This window comes from Stenella coeruleoalba (genome assembly GCF_951394435.1).
Source record: "Stenella coeruleoalba genome assembly, chromosome: 20".
Taxonomy (NCBI): domain Eukaryota; kingdom Metazoa; phylum Chordata; class Mammalia; order Artiodactyla; family Delphinidae; genus Stenella; species Stenella coeruleoalba.
In genome coordinates, this window is record NC_137166.1 from 52,934,791 (window position 1) to 52,951,202 (window position 16,412).

Consider the following 16,412-nt stretch of genomic DNA (forward strand, 5'->3'; position numbering starts at 1 on the left):
GCCTCAGGACCCCCTGTGGGATCATGTCCTGGTGGCCACCCTCCTGGATCCTGGTCTCATCCTCTCCATCCATTTATACCTGGGAACTCGCCTTCTAGCTGCACGGAGCGATGGGGTTTCCTCCAAGCCTCTATCTGGGCTGCCCCTATCTCACACTGTATCAGCAGGAGCTGGGGCGCTGGAGAAGTTCTCAAGGGTGGAGACAAAGTCTGCCGCATTCTTGCCTTGTGCTCCACTCCCCTGAAAGGAGAGGTGCCCCTGTGCCGTTGTCGTGTTCATTTTGTTCCCAAGTCCAAGCTTGCTCTGCTCGCCTCACAACGGGCGCGTGAATCGGAGATGAGGTGTTGAGGGAAGGAATGACACCTTTATTCGGAAAGCTGGCAGACCTAGAAGACGGCAGACTAGTGTCTCTGAAGAACCTTTTGACTGGGGTTTGGATGCCAATTTCTTTTACAGCACAGAGAGGGAGAGGAGATGAGGAAGTAAAGTGAAAAGGCCACAAGCTTTGCAAACATCTCCTGGAATGGCCAGCCTCGGGGAGGGAATGCGTTCATTTCTTCTTCCTTGCAGCCATCCACGGGTGGAACAGTGTCCAGATGTTTCCCTGAACGAGGCCACTTTGTTTTAACCTTCAGGCAGAGGGGCAGGGCTCCCCGAGGCAGGCCATTATGTAGAGACAGTATCCTTTTAATGAACAAAAGCAGTGGAAAGCAAAGGTTAAAGTAGAAGAAACAGATCCAACACGGAGTCAGGATTGACTCTTCCCTGTTACAATTTCAGTAACTAATCACCACCTCTTTCACCCTGGCGGGGACTGACCGGCCTGATTTCCTGCGGACAGAGGTGTGGGAGGGACAGGCTGTGGACAGGGATCCGGGAGACGCCTTTGGGCTGTATTCGCTGCTCGTGACCCTCACCAGGGCCTCACATGGAAAGTAGAAGTGGTGACTCTCCAAGGTCCACGCAGCTCCGGCAGCATGTGGGTGCGGAGTTCCTCTTTTGTGGTCGGTTACCTTCTGACCTCAGCTCTGGGCTTCCTGTGGGGGCTTCCTCTCAATCCTGTGACACAAAGGCCCCATCACTCTTACCCCAAAGATGCTGCTACTGCCACCACCGCTGCTGCTGCTGTCCCTGCTGTGGGCATGTGGGTGGGCTGCGGGGAGACGGCTGGGCGGGGCAGGGGCTGCAGCCGATCGTTGTTCCTCTGCAGGGTCCCTGGCTTGGGACAGCGAATACCGGCTGGAAGTGCAGGAGTCCGTGACGGTGCAGGAGGGCCTGTGTGTCCGCGTGCCCTGCTGCTTCTACTATCCCTGGGACAAGTGGGACAACTCTGTCCCAGCTTTCGGCTACTGGTTCCAGGAAGGGACCAGAACCTACCCGGATCGTCCAGTGGCCACAAACAAACGAGGTAGTGCGGTGCTGACGAAGACCCAGGGCCGATTCCACCTCCTTGGAGACCCCCGGACCTACAACTGCTCCCTGGACATCAGAGATGCACGGCAGGGAGACACGGGGACATACTTCTTTAGGGTGGAGAGAGGGCCTACTGTGAAATATAGTTATTCTGAGTACAAGCTCCACCTGCATGTAACAGGTAAGGATGGTGTCAAGGAGAGGACACAGACACAGGGGCCCTGAGTGTCCCCAGGGCAGGGCTGGGAGGGGACCCCCTGTCTTCTCATCCTGGGAGGGGCCCAAGGGGACCTAGGAGGACAGGCCGCTGCGGCTGCCCTGGGGCAGAGACAGCTCTGAGGGGCACACTCAGGCCCCCCCGCCCAGGGCCTGGGTCTGTTTCTCTCTCCTCTTCAGCTCTGACACAGACACCCGACATCCACGTCCAGGGGACCCTAGAATCTGGCCTCCCCGAGAATATCACCTGTGCAGTGCCATGGGCCTGTGAGAGGGGGACACCCCACACCTTCTCCTGGACCGGGGTTGCCCTCCCTTCCCTGCACCCCAAGGGCCCCCACTCCTCGGTGCTCACCCTCACCCTGGGGCCCCAGGACCACGGCACCAACCTCACCTGTCGAGTGACCTTCCCCGGAGCTGGCGTGAGCGCAGACAGAACCATCAGGCTCAACGTGTCCTGTGAGCGCGGGGCCGGGACGCCGGGGCCCTGAGGGCGGAGGACGTTGGGGACGGGAGGGAGGGCCTGGGCTACTGCATGCTGAGTCCTGCAAGCTGGAACTGGGGAGGAAGGAAAGAGGACACTACTCCACCCTCTTCCTATTTCTAATGTTTCTGGGGGAAAGGGCCAATGCCTGCCTTCCTGCCACTGAAAAGGGGACCGTTATGTCTGTCTGTCCAGATGCACCCCAGAAGCCGACCATCAGAGTGTTCCGGAAGGAAGACACAGGTAGGTCTAAACCTCTCTTCTCCAGGGGTGTGGTGGAAGTGGAAGTGTCTCTGCCCTTCGGAGCAGAGCTGGGGATCAGAACTCAGATGGCAGAGAGGCTCAGGCCCGGGGAGGGGACAGCAGAGGTGGGACAACCCCCACTGGCTCATCAGCTTACGCACTGGCCTCCCCCTTTCGCTGGCCCTGCTCTCATGGGGTATCGCGTGGCCTCTTCCTTGTCTGTTGGACGTGGCTGTCACCACTGCCAGGGCTCCATCCTTGTCCCACATCCTGCCCAATAGTATTCAGCCCTTGTGTATCCCCCCTCTTGGTTATCTTTTCGAATAGAACCTACACATGTACATTTTAAAACACACACATATATGCAGATCATACTACCCGCATGCTTTGCATCTCTATTAGTATTTTTAATAAACTTTTCATATGCAGTAATTTTAGACTCGCGTGGTACAGAGACTGTCCACAGATCTCTCTCCTCAGCATTAAAATCCTCCATCCATGTGGCATATTTGCCACAACTAAGGAAGTGATGTTGGTACATTTCTACAAACTAAACTCGCCTTTTTCTCAAACTTGGTATATCTTGGAGATTCTCCGGTATCTGTACCTAGGAAACCTTCTTCATTCTTAATGATGACCCCATGGTTTTCCAGTTAGAAGTATATTATATGATAAAGTACTTAATAGGTCTCCTGTTAGTGGAAAACTACGGTGTTTCCCATCCTTTGCAAGGACAGGACAAATGTGTGGGTCTGGAAGCTTACTCTTGAGACAGAAGAAAGTCCTAGATCGAAGGGCATGTTTGTAATTTCTGCAGATATTGCCAAATCGAGCTACATGGAAGGCGTTCTGCTTACGCTACCCCTGCTATGTGTCTGTTTCCCTGCTACACATTTTCATCCTTGCTGATACCATAAGTGAATACACTCTCATGTTAACTTGCATCATCATTTTGTGAATAGGTTGGGTATCTTTCATTGTGTTTAAAAAACATGCGTATTCCTTTTTTTTTATTTTTATTGCGGTACGCGGGGCCTCTCACTGTTGTGGTCTCTCCCGTTGTGGAGCACAGGCTCCGGACGCGCAGGCTCAGCGGCCATGGCTCACGGGCCCAGCCGCTCCGCGGCATGTGGGATCTTCCCGGACCGGGGCACGAACCCGTGTCCCCTGCATCGGCAGGCGGACTCTCAACCACTGCGCCACCAGGGAAGCCCCATGCGTATTTCTTTGTGGTCTTTTTCTTGATTTGAAGAAACTCTTTTCATATTAACGCAATCATCTGTGTATAAGTTGAGACGATTTATTTTCATCCTAATCATGGGCTTTTGACTTAGTGCACGGTGATTTTGCTAGGCAAAAACATGCCATTTTTCTTGGCCACACCGCGTGGCTTGTGGGATCTTAGTTCCCCAACCGGGGATCTAGCCCGTGCCCCTGGAAGCACAGAATCCTAACCACTGGACCGCCAGGGAACCCCCGCCATTTTTTTTTTAAGTTGCATTCAGTGATGTACTGGGACTAGCTCTTACTGGTTGGCGAGAGCCAGTTGTGCCATTGTGTCCATCTTTTCCCGCTTCGGGGTTCAGAGGCTTCAAATTAGGTGCTTGAAATTGGCCAAGATGGGAGTTTTTACACAGAGGAAATTGACAAGTGCTACAAAGCAGGAAGATATGAACCCTTAGGCAATGGAAGAGACAGACAGACAGACAGGCAGACTGAAGCTAGCTTTCTCTCTGTCCTGCCAGGACCTGAAAGTCTGGGCCAAAGCCTATCTCTCCCAGTCCAGGAGGGCCAGTTCCTACGCCTGGACTGTGTTGCCGACAGCAACCCTCCTGCCAGGATGAGCTGGATCCGGGGGAGCCTGACCCTGAGCCCCTCCAATTGCTCGAACCCAGGGGTCCTGGAGCTGCCCCGGGTGGAAATGGAGGACCATGGGAAATATGTCTGCCGAGCTCAGCATCCGTTGGGGTCCAAGGAAGCATCTCTGAGCCTCGTTGTGAAAAGTGAGTTGGAACACACCTGAGGGAAGGACGCCTGGGTTCTAGGGAGGGGAGAGTCTCCTCTGATCCCTCCCATGTCTCCCCACAGAACCCCGCAGCTGCTGGGACCCGCCTGCTCCCAGGAGGAGGAGGGTCTGCACTGCGACTGTTCTAAATATGGTCTTTATCTTTCTCCAGTCACCGAAGACCTTGTGGGGGGGGCATTTTTTAAGTAGACTTTATTTTCAGGAACTGATTTGGGTTCGTAGCAGATTCGTCAGAAGGTAAAGAGACTTCCCTCGTCCCCGCTGCACTTTCCCACAGACGCACGGCCTCCCCCCAACAGCACGCCCCGCCAGAGGGTTCTTGTTACAGTCGATGAATCTCCACTGACACGTCATTTTCAACCAAAGTGCATGATTGACGTTAGGGTTCCCTCTTGCTGTTGTACATTTCATGGGTTTGGTCAAATGTATAATGACATGTATCTGCCATTATAGTATCATACAGAAGAGTTTCATTGTCCCAACATCTCTTTGGGCCATTTTTGTGACTGTCAGCCCCTCAGCCCTCACCCTGAGCCCTCTCTGGAGCCCAGCGCTCCCCTCACTGCTGTATTCCCACTGGTCATAACACCTGGTCCCCCATCTGGACAGAGCCCCATTAGGGCTGTCTCAGCAGTGCCCACCAATCTGTAGACAGGTGATGCCCAGACGCACATCCCTTTGCTGGGTGTTGGGGTGCTACAGGCAGGGCCAGGAGAGCTGTCTGGGTCTGACCTGGAGGTCTGAGAAGCTTCCTGCTGCCACCTCCTTCTGAAGGCACAAAAGATCACCGTGGACCCTGAGGGACAGGGCCAATAGGGGCCAGGAGAGCAGATTTAGATCCCCTCCCTGGAAGGAAGGAGAGGCAAGGCCCTTCAGCCTCCCACAGTGCTCTCTGTCTCTCTGGAATGTCCACGGGGCACCGAACCTCATGGCTCTGCTGTGGCCAGGTTTGGAGTCTGCTCTCCATGTCTCTGGATCTGCCTATAGTGGATACTTCATACACGTGGAATGTTACAAAACAGTGGCCTTTTCTGTCCGGCTTCTCTCACTAAACGTTCTCAAGCATCATCCATGGAGCGTGTATCAGCATCAGTTCCTTTTTGTCTGAATAATATTCCATTGCGTGGATGCGCCAGCTTGTCTCCATCCAGTTAGCAGTGGATGGACGTTTGGGTTGTTTCCACTTTTTGGCTCTTACAATGCTGCTATGAACGTTGCTATACTTTTCCTTTTTATTTTATTTTATTTTTTTTTTTTTTGATCATTGATTTCAGTCTTCTCCAGCATACACCTAGGAGTGAAATTTCTGGATCAAATGGTAGTTTCTAATTTTAAATTTCTGAGGAAATGCCAGATGTTTTCCACACTGGCAGCACCATTTTACATTCCCAACAGCAAAGTATGAGGGTTCCAATTTCTCCAGATCCTTGTCGACATTATTTTGCTTAAAAAAACAATTCGAGCCTGCTGGTGGGTGTGAAGAAATACCTCATTACGTTCTGAGTTACATTTATGGAGCGAATAATGACATCGTTCATTTTATTCATGAATGTATTGGTTATTTGGAGAACCTTTTTATTCCTTTGTCCGTTTTGAAAAATTTCATTGCTTGTCTCTTTGTTCTTGAATTGTTTTTTTGTTTGTTTGTTTTTTCTTTTTTTTTTGCGGTACACAGGCCTCTCACTCTTGCGGCCTCTCCCGTCGCGGAGCACAGACTCGGGACGCGCAGGCCCAGCGGCCATGGCTCACGGGCTCAGCCGCTCCGCGGCACGTGGGACCCTCCCGGACCGGGGCACGAACCCGTGTCCCCTGCATCGGCAGGCGGACTCTCAACCACGGCGCCACCAGCGAAGCCCTTGTATTCTTTTGATATAGCTTTTATATAGGCTGGATATCACACACATATCGAATCTATGATTTGCAAATATTTTCTCCCATTCAGTGGGTGGGTTTTTCACTTTCTCAGTCCACTGATGAGCCGAATTTTTCTTTCCATGAAGTCCAACTTACGCATTTTTGTTTTCTGTTCAGCTGCTGGAAGGTAAGGGCATGGGGTGGGCTGATACCCCGGGCACACGGGGTTCGGCATCCGGTGGATGAGGAAAGCCTGGAAGACCAACGTCCAGAGTCCTCCTGGGAGCGGAAGGACACAGGATTGAGGTCCAGCAGATGATTCCATCCTGGTCCCACTTTCCTGCAGGGCAGTCGGGGCGCGTCGCACCACAGGTGATTCTGACGGCCATCTGGGAAGCGGCTGTCAAGATCCTGCTACTCTTCTTGGTCCTCATCGCCCTCCTGTGAGCACCCCTGGGAGAGGGGAGAGGGGATGGGTGGGGAGGGCAGGGCGCAGGTGGCTGCACCCCGGAACCAGCGCTGGAGGGGGCGGGGGCGGGGCCGGCAGGAGGCTGACGGGAAGGGGGAGTGGGGGGGCGGGGCTTGGGGGCGGTGAGGAGTCCCCTGGGGCAGGGGCTCCTCCCCGCCCAGTGTCACGGTTGAAGGTAGCCGCTGTGCTCTAGAGGGTCTGTGGGGCCAGACCTGCCCTCTCCCACCTCAGTCATCCCCCCGCCCCTGAAGAAGGAACAGGGTGAGTCTGCGGCCCGCGGCACCCGATCTGACCAGAGCCTGGTCTCTTCCCTGGCTCAGAGTGACGTCCCGCAGGAGGAAGGCAGCCAGGCCTGCAGGGGCCGTGTCAGATGCAAACGCCAGGCCGGCAGGGGGCGCGTCTATTGCAAACGCCATTCCAGGTTACCCCTCTGGGTGAGTGATGTCGGCATCCTACCACCCAACATCCCACTGCACACCTGCCCCAGAATGGCCCCCAGGATTGCTCCGCTCAGCGTACCCAAAGTGGAGCTGCCATCTTCCTCCCCAAACCCACTTCTCCGCTGGGTTCCCTGTCACACTGATGACAAGGTGGCCCCCATCTCTAAGGCCAGAAGGAAGGACGGGGTTTGCCCCCTTTCATCCCCGCTCCTCTTCTCCAGCATCCAATAATCACTAAGTGCTGTCCATCCTTCCTCCTAAGCACAGCTCGTCCTGATGCCCGTCTCCTTCCCATCTTGACCCCAGTCGTTCCGGAAGCCTCCTCTCTTCCCTGGGTCTCTGAACCCACCCACCTCCTGCCTCCATCTCCCTGGGAAACACAGGCCTCCGCACTGTTCGCAGAGACCGTTACCATCCACTTGCTGCACAGCAGGGACAGCTGTGTTTCCTCTCCACGGCCAGAGACCAAGGTGCACACACCACTGGCTGGAGTTTCCACCCTGGCGGGCTCTGCCCTGCTGGACCCTCCACCCAGATCCCTCCTCTCCCTGCATCTCCCCACGTCTCCACACCCAGCCTGGCCAGACCTCTGTGACTCTGAGACTTTGTATGTGCAGTCCCTTCCCTTGAAACATCCTTCCCTCCCCATTCCTGCCTCTCCAAGTCCTGAGCATATCCTCAGGCTCAGGCTTAAATGTCCCCGCGTGTGTGTGAGTGTGTGTGTGTGTGTGTGTGTTTCATTGTCTGGTTTTGGGTGGAAGAGTGGCATACGCTTAATTACAGACTATTCGGCAAGAACTATTGAACATGTACTCTGTGCCCCCTTGTTGGAGGTTCCCAGGGCGCATCAGTGAGCACAGCATCAAACATCTCTGTCCTCGGGCTTCCCTGGTGGCGCAGTGGTTGAGAGTCCGCCTGCCGATGCAGAGGACACAGGTTCGTGCCCCGGTCTGGGAAGATCCCACATGCCGCGGAGCAGTTGGGCCCGTGAGCCATGGCCGCTGAGCCTGCGCGTCCGGAACCTGTGCTCCGCAACAGGAGAGGCCACAACAGTGAGAGGCCCGCGTACTGCAAAAAAAAAATTTAAAAAAATCTCTGTCATCAAGCATAGAGAATAAGCTTGTGGTTACCTGGGGTGTGGGGGGGGATGGATTCGGAGTTTGGGGTTAGCAGATGTGAACTATTATATATAGAATGGATAAACAAGGTCCCACTGTACAACACAGGGAACTATAGTCAATATCCTGGGATAAACCATATGGAAAAGAATATGGAAAAGCACATGTATTATATGTATAAGAATAGCTAAGCCACTTTGCTGGACAGCAGACATTACACACAACATTGTAAATAATGTAAATAACTACATTTCAATAAAGAAATTTTTTAAATCTCTGTCATCAAGAAGCTGTCCTTCTGGATATAAAATAGAAACATTTTTTAAAAATAAAGAAAAACATTGAGTGTGTTTGATGGTAACATGTGTCTGGAGAAGCATCGGGCAGGGAGCGAACAGGTGACATTTGGGGGCTGTTTTCTGTCGCTGAGAGTGTGCCCGAGGTGATGTTTGAGCCAAGACTTGAAAGTGGAAGAAAGCAGGTTCTGTGCTCCCGTAAGAGACAATTATCCCAAGGGCTTCCAGGCCAATGCAAGTATCCGGAAGCCTTTGAGGAGAGCAGAGACAGGATTGAACTTTCATTTGAAAAGGATCCTCATGGAAATGCAAATCCAAACTACATTGAGGTATCACCTTACACCGGTCAGAACGGCAATCATCGAAAAGTCTACAAATAATAAATGCTGGAGAGGGTGTGAAGAAAAGGGAACCCCTCGGAACTGTGGATGGAAATGTAAACTGGTGCAGCCACTAAGGAGAACAGTATGGAAGTTCCTTAAAAAACTAAAAATAGGGGCTTCCCTGGTGGGGCAGTGGTTGAGAGTTGCCTGCCGATGCAGGCGACACGGGTTCGTGCCCCGGTCCGGGAAGATCCCACATGCCACGGAGCGGCTGTGCCCGTGAGCCATGGCCGCCGGGCCTGCGCGTCCGGAGCCTGTACTCTGCAACGGGAGAGGCCACAACAGTGACGCATACTGCAAGAAAAAAACAGAAAAACAAGAAAAACAACTAAAAATAGAGTTAGCATATGATCCAGCAATCACACTCCTCGGCATATATCCGAAGAAACCTCTAATTCAAAAAGGTACGTGCAACCCAATGTTCATAGCAGCTCTATTCACAACAGCGAAGACATGGAAGCAACCTGAGTGTCCATCCACAGAGAAATGGATAAAGATGTGAGATATATATATGAATATATATAATGGAATATTACCTAGCCATAAAAAGAATGAAATAATGCCATTTGAAGCAACATGGATGGACCTAGAGATTATCACACTAAGTGAAGTAAGTCAGACAGAGATAACATTATATAATATCACTTTCATGTGGAATCTAAAAACTAATACCACTAAATTCATATACAAAACAGAAACAGACTCACAGACATAGAAAACAAACTTATGGTTACCAAAGGGGAAAGGGGATGGGGGAGGGATAAATGAGGAGTTTGGGACTAACACATACACACTACTATATATAAAATCGACACTCAACAAGGACCATGCATAGCACACGGAACTCTACTCAATATTCTGCAATAACCTATATTGGAAAAAAATCTGAACAAGAATAGATATATGTATATGTATAACTGAATCACCTTGCTGCACAACTGAAACTAACACACCATTGTAAATCAACTCTACTCCAATACAAAATAAAAATGAAACTAAATTGAAAACTAAATAATTTGGAGGCTCGTTAAAAAAAAGAAATTTCCTTTGCACTGACATAGACCATGTGCTTGCCCGTTTGTTCTACATGAAGATGCTACATGGTTTTTATTCTGAAGATGCCACTGAAAGTTTGCGAATCAGCATAGTAGAAGTTAAAAAAACATCCCATATCATATTTTTAGAAAATACCCAGTATGCTGCCGGACACTCGGCAATCTCACCACTGATGCAGCTCTAAAGCCCGACAGTGCTACCTGTTTGGGGAAGTGATGGGCCCGGGTGGGAGCATCTCCTGGGCAGGGACCAGGCCAGCCGTAGCCCTTCTGGTCTCCAGGTCACCAGCCCAAGATGCTCAGTGTTGGGGGAAGGAGTGAAGGCATGATTGGCTGCTGCCTTCACGTCACCCAGGAGCCCCTTCTTGTCTTCTGCCCCAGACGCTCACACAGACCCTAAAGAACCCGACATCTTGCGGGACCGACCACCCGAGGGTCTAGGTGAGGCTGGGACCCTCCAGGTCGAGACAGGAGCTGAGCGGCTCCCTGGTGTAGACAGCAGTGCTCAGACGGGAGGACCTTAGGAGGCTCGCCGTGTCCTACGCCTCCGTGTCCTCAGAGGCTCTGGTGCTGGAAGGACCCACCCGAGATGGGGGGCAGGGCAGGGCTCTCCTCCTTGCCTGCTCCTCTCTGGGCAGGTCTCCGGGGTCACTGGACTGAGGGGTGTCCGTGCGCTCTGTGCGGAGGGGGGGCCGAGCTCCGGCTTTGCAGTTCCTCTTCTGTGAACAGCTGGGTCTCGTGTTCCTCCCCGGCTTCCCGTGGGTCTCCCCGCAGCCTTACCTCCCTCTCTCCTCCCCCTTCTCTTTTCACACACAGGACGCCCAGAAGCCCTCCGTCTCAGAGATGCTGCCGCTGCTGCTGTCCCTGCTGTGGGCAGGTGGGTGGGCTGCGGGGAGAGGGGTGGGCAGGGCAGGGGCTGTGGCTGACCCTCGTTTCCCCGCAGGGTCCCTGGCTTGGGACAGCAGATACCGGCTGGAAGTGCAGGAGTCCGTGACGGTGCAGGAGGGCCTGTGTGTCCGCGTGCCCTGCTCCTTCTACTATCCCAGGTACAGCTGGGACAACTCTGCCCCAGTTTTCCGCTACTGGTTCAAGGAAGGGGCCGATGTGAACGTGGATGCCCCTGTGGCCACAAACAACTCAGAACGTAAAGTTCAGGAAGAGACCCAAGGCCGATTCCACCTCCTAGGGGACCATGGAAACAATTGCTCCCTGGACATCAGAGACGCCAGGAGGAGGGATCAAGGTTCATACTTCTTTCGTGTGGAAAGAGGAACGACATTATGGAGTTATAAGTCTAACCTGCTCTCCTTGCATGTGACGGGTAAGGAGTGGGGTCCGGGAGAGGCCTCAGGGGAAGGACCTGGAGCCCCAGGGCAGGACTCGAATAGGACCCCCTCCTGGGAGGGGTCGGGAGGAGAGCAAGTGGGGGTTCAGAAAGACGGGCTGGACCAAAGCCTGAAGCTTATCTCAGGGCTGCTCTTCTAACCCTCCTCCTGACCCCATCTCCCCCTCTCTTCATCAGCCCTGAACCACACACCCCACATCCTCATTCCTGCGACGCTGGAGGCTGGCCGCCCTGGGAACCTGACCTGCTCTGTGCCCTGGGCCTGTGAGCAGGGCGCGCCCCCCATCTTCTCCTGGACGTCAGCCGCCCTCACCTCCCTGGGCCCCAGGACCCACCTGTCCTCAGTGCTCACCATCACCCCACAGCCCCAGGACAATGGCACCAATGTCACCTGTCAGGTGAAGTTCCCCGCAAGCGGTGTGATCATGGAGAGGACCATCCAGCTCAGTGTCACCTGTAAGCGCTGCGCCGTGTTGCCCGGGGCGTGAGGGGATGGGGGCAGGTGGGCCAGGCCGGGGGTGCTTGGTGTTGCTGCCTGGAGACCCGGCTAAGTAGGAGGGCCTGGAAGGACAGAAGCCCTGTCCCTCCTGCATTTCTGTGGCTTCTGGGTGTGTGGATGCCTACGCTTATCCCACCCCAGTCCTCTCACTGAGGAAGGAAATCCTGTCTTCCACTCCTAGGTGCTCCACAGAGCCCAGCAACAGGTGTGTGCTCAGGGGATGGCACAGGTAAGACGGAGCCCCCCATCCATGGGACATTGACTGGAGTGGGGTCTTTTCCAGGTTGGGTCAGAGCTGCACTTTCAGAGCTCAAATGGTGCAGGTCGGGTGTGGTCCTGCAATTAGACACAAGAAGCCCCCATTAGGTCCCTTCCTGCCGTATCCTCCGACTCTGGTCTTGCCAAAGTGACCCACACCTCCCTCCCTGCCCATTCTAAATATGGTCTTTATCTTTTTCCAGTCACTGAAGGCCTTGCGGGGGGGGGCATTTTTTAAGTAGACTTTATTTTCAGGAACTTATTTGGGTTCGTAGCAGAATTTGTCAGAAGGTAAAGAGACTTCCCTCGTCCCTGATGCACTTTCCCACACACGCACGGCCTCCCCCCAACAGCACGCCCCGCCAGAGGGTGCCTGTTACAATCGATGAATCTCCACTGACACGTCATTTTCAACCAAAGTGCATGATTGACATTAGGGTTCCCTCTTGCTGTTGTACATTTCATGGGTTTGGTCAAATGTATAATGACATGTATCTGCCATTATAGTATCATACAGAAGAGTTTGATTGTCCCAACATCTCTTTGGGCCATTTTTTTGACTGTCAGCCCCTCAGCCCTCACCCTGAGCCCTCTCTGGAGCCCAGCGCTCCCCTCACTGCTGTATTCCCACTGGTCATAACACCTGGTCCCCATCTGGACAGAGCCCCATTAGGGCTGTCTCAGCAGTGCCCACCACAGTGTTGACAGGTGACGCCCGGACACACATCCCTTGCCCTGGGTGTTGGGGTGCCACCAGGCAGGGCCAGGAGAGCTGTCTGGGCCTGACCTGGAGGTCTGAGAAGCTTCCTGCTTCCACCTCCTTCTGAAGGCACAAAAGATCACCGTGGACCCTGAGTGACAGGGCCAGTAGAGGCCAGGAGAGCAGATTTAGTCCCCCTCCCTGGAAGGAAGGAGAGGCAAGGCCCTTCAGCCTCCCACAGTGCTCTCTGTCTCTCTGCAATGTCCACGGGGCCCAGAACCTCATGGCTCTGCTGTGGCCAGGTCTGGAGTCTTTTGCAGAGAGACCCTGGATGGACAAATAGCTGACTCCACGAAGAGCTGAAGTTTGTTGGGAGTATGTGGGCTGGAGAGGAAGTGTGGCATAGACTGTGTCCTTCTGGAAAAGGCTCAGATCCTACAAATGGTGGGGGAACCTAGGGGCTGAACCCTCGTTGGGAAGGGGGGCACCCCTCTCTACCTGCTACGGAGAGGAGGAGACTTATGCCTCCTCATCAGGATTGGAATTCTCCCCAAGTCTCTCTTGTCTGCAGGAAACTCGGGGACCAGGGCAGGAGTGATTGAGGGGGCCCTTGGGGGAGCTGGTGTCACCACGCTGCTTGTTCTCTGCCTGTGCCTCATCTTCTTCACGTGAGTTGGGCTGGCTGTGGGCCAGGGGAGGATAAGAGGCCCCTGGAGGGGTTGTGAGGACCCAGAGCAAGGCTGGGGCGGTGCAGGGGTAGTGAGGATCCAGCTCGTAGACACCTGCCCAGGCTCGAGCGTGTTCCCAGCCCTGGTCCCAGATCCAGAAGCCGGGAGGGAGAAGGGACCTTGTCACAGTCTTGTTATAAAGTCTCCTGGGCTCCCTCTACCCTTTTAATCTTTACTTTTTATTGGAGTAGAGTTGATTTACAATGTTGTGCTAGTTTCTGGTGTACAGCAAATTGAATAAGTTATGCATACGCATATATCCACTCTTTTTTAGATTCTATTCCCATATGTCATTACAAAGTACTGAGTAGGGTTCCCTGTGCTACATAGTAGGTCCTTAGTAGTCATCTGCTTTATATACAGCAGTGTGTATATGTCAATCCCAATCTCCCAATTTATCCCACCGCTTTTCCCCCTTGGTATCCATAAGTTTGTTTTCTGCGTCTGTGACTCTATTTCTGTTTTGTAAATAAGTCCATTTGTACCGTTTTTTTAGATTCCACATATTAGCCATTTCATAGGACATTTGTCTTTCTCTGTCTGGCTTACTTCACTCAGTATGACAATCTCTAGGTCCACCCATGTCCCAGAAAATGGCATTATTTTGTTCTTTTTCATGGCTGAGTAATATTCCATTGTTATATGTGCCACATCTTCTTTATCCATTCCTCTGTCGATGGACATTTAGGTTGCTTCCACGTCCAGCCTATTGTAAGTGTGCTGCTATGAACGTTGGGGTGCAGGTGTCTTTCCGAATTATGGTTTTTTCTGAATATGTTGGGCTCACCCTACGCTTGACCTGCCTTAGTCACTCACTCCAGCCTCAAAAGAGATACCCTGTGTCACAGACCCTCGTGTCTCCCAACAGAGTGAAGACCTACAGGAAGAGAGCAGCCAGGACTGCAGTGGGTATGGAGGACATCCACCCTGTCATAGGACCAACTTCCCTGGTGAGTGACACGGGCATCCCGGCAATGCAGCCTGCCCTGCAGATCTCCCGGGGCGGCCCACAGCCCTGCTCCATTCAGCATGTCCAGAAATGAGCTCTTCCCCTTCCTGCGTCTTTGAAAATGTAGGATTTATTATTATTCCTCTGTGTTAGGCCAAGAGATCAGGAGACGATTGCCACAAAAAAGACAGGTAGTAGAGTTCCCAAGAGGAGGGGCCGTGCCACACCCTGCAGGGCCATGACGGGCAGCACAAGGGTCTGTCAAGAGGCAGAGGGAGTGAGGAGGAAACCTGGGCAAGAGATTTTGTGGTTTATGTGGGAAGGAACAGGCAGGGTAAGCAGACTGAGGAATGTCTAGTTGAATGATTCCAGAATGCTCTGGGGTGTAGGGGTTGTCTCTGGTTTTCTGGTACCTGGCCCCGGGGTGATGAGAGCAGGATAACGGTCCAGAGAGTAAGAGTTTGATAAAGGAAGTGGTTTGGGCTGATCGGTTTGCAATATGAAGGGCAGGCTTGCAGGCAGATCCCTTAGAATCTCTAGAACTTGACTAGCACTGGCAGGGGCAATCCCTCGAGGGTTAACAAAGCCCCGGTTGTCAAAACATCAGAAACACAAGGTGAATACATCCCTAAACATACTCTGCTGGGTTCTCCAATTCATCAATGGTACTCTTGTTCCTGACTCCCAACCAGCGATCCATCCCTTTCCCCCATCACCTCTTCCTGCACTGATACACTGCAAAGCATGTCTGTGTTTCTTCTAAATACAGCTTGATACAAACACGCCCTTTGAGCTGAGCTCCCCACTTAGCTCTTATCCTGCTGAAGCCTCCCCACCTTCCCCCAAACATCTGCATTACCTGCACCTGCATTACCTGCACCTGCATGACCTGCATCTCCATTGCCTGCACCTGCATTACCTACACCTGCATTACCTGCATCTGTATTACCTGCATCTGCATAACCTGCATCTGTATTACCTGCATCTGCATTGCCTGCACCTGCATTGCCTGCATCTGCGTTGCCTGCATCTGTATTACCTGCATCTGCATAACCTGCATCTGTATTACCTGCACCTGCATTGCCTGCACCTGCATTGCCTGCATCTGCGTTGCCTGCATCTGTATTACCTGCATGTGCATTGCCTGCGTCTGCATTACCTGCACCTGCATGACCTGCATCTGAATAACCTGTACCTGCATTACCTGTATCTGAATTACCTGCATCTGCATTACCTGCTCCTGCATAGCCTGCACCTGCATTACCTGCACCTCCATGACCTGCATCTGCACTGCCTGCATCTGCATTACCTGCATCTGCATTACCTGCATCTCTATTGCCTGCAACTGCATGCCCTGCATCTGCATTACCTGCTCCCGCATAGCCTGCACCTGCATTACCTGCACCTGCGTGACCTGCATCTGCATGCCCTGCATCTGCATTACCTGCTCCTGCATAGCCTGCACCTGCATTACCTGCACCTGCATGACCTGTGTCTGCATTGCCTGCATCTGAATAACCTGCATCTGCATTACCTGCACCTGCACTGCCTGCATCTGTATTACCTGCATCTGCATTGACTGCATCTGCACTGGCTGCATCTGTATTAGACAGTCGTCCCATCCTGCCCAAGTCTGAAATGCACTGTTTCTCCGCACTGCCAAACAACTTGATTGACATTTAGGGCAGGAAAACCAGAGTCAGCTTTGATGCTGCACTTCCTCCAAACAGGCTTGCTCAAGCAAAGTAAGCTTTTTGCCCCTCAGAATCATTGCCCATCTGCCCCCTTCTCCTCCCGTGTCCGTATCAACCAGCCCTACTCATGCTCATCCTCTGATCCCTGACTTTCATTTATTTCTTGACCTATGGCTAATGTGGCCATCACTGAGGTCTCTGAGCGAATCCATCACCCATGCATTCACTTATTCCTTCAGCAA

At 52.8% G+C, this 16,412-nt stretch overlaps 2 protein-coding genes across 2 annotated transcripts in view; both read left to right on the top strand.

Annotated features, from left to right (window-relative positions):
- Nucleotides 1-1,095: 1,095 nt before the first annotated feature.
- Nucleotides 1,096-6,683, top strand: LOC307178469 (sialic acid-binding Ig-like lectin 13; the record flags this gene model as incomplete). Its single annotated transcript, XM_079906665.1, has 7 exons — nucleotides 1,096-1,594; nucleotides 1,780-2,088; nucleotides 2,309-2,356; nucleotides 4,063-4,363; nucleotides 4,445-4,547; nucleotides 6,414-6,423; nucleotides 6,583-6,683. 7 exons carry the CDS (start codon nucleotides 1,096-1,098, stop codon nucleotides 6,681-6,683), a joined length of 1,371 nt encoding a protein of 456 aa, XP_079762791.1.
- Nucleotides 6,684-7,086: 403 nt separating this feature from the next.
- Nucleotides 7,087-16,412, top strand: part of LOC307178470 (sialic acid-binding Ig-like lectin 11) — a 32,654-nt gene continuing 23,328 nt past the window's right edge. Inside the window, 5 exon segments of the mRNA XM_079906666.1 lie at nucleotides 7,087-7,139; nucleotides 10,814-10,874; nucleotides 10,941-11,318; nucleotides 11,520-11,826; nucleotides 14,396-14,477. Of these exon segments, the coding sequence (XP_079762792.1) occupies nucleotides 10,841-10,874; nucleotides 10,941-11,318; nucleotides 11,520-11,826; nucleotides 14,396-14,477 (801 nt within the window). The 5' untranslated portion in view covers nucleotides 7,087-7,139; nucleotides 10,814-10,840.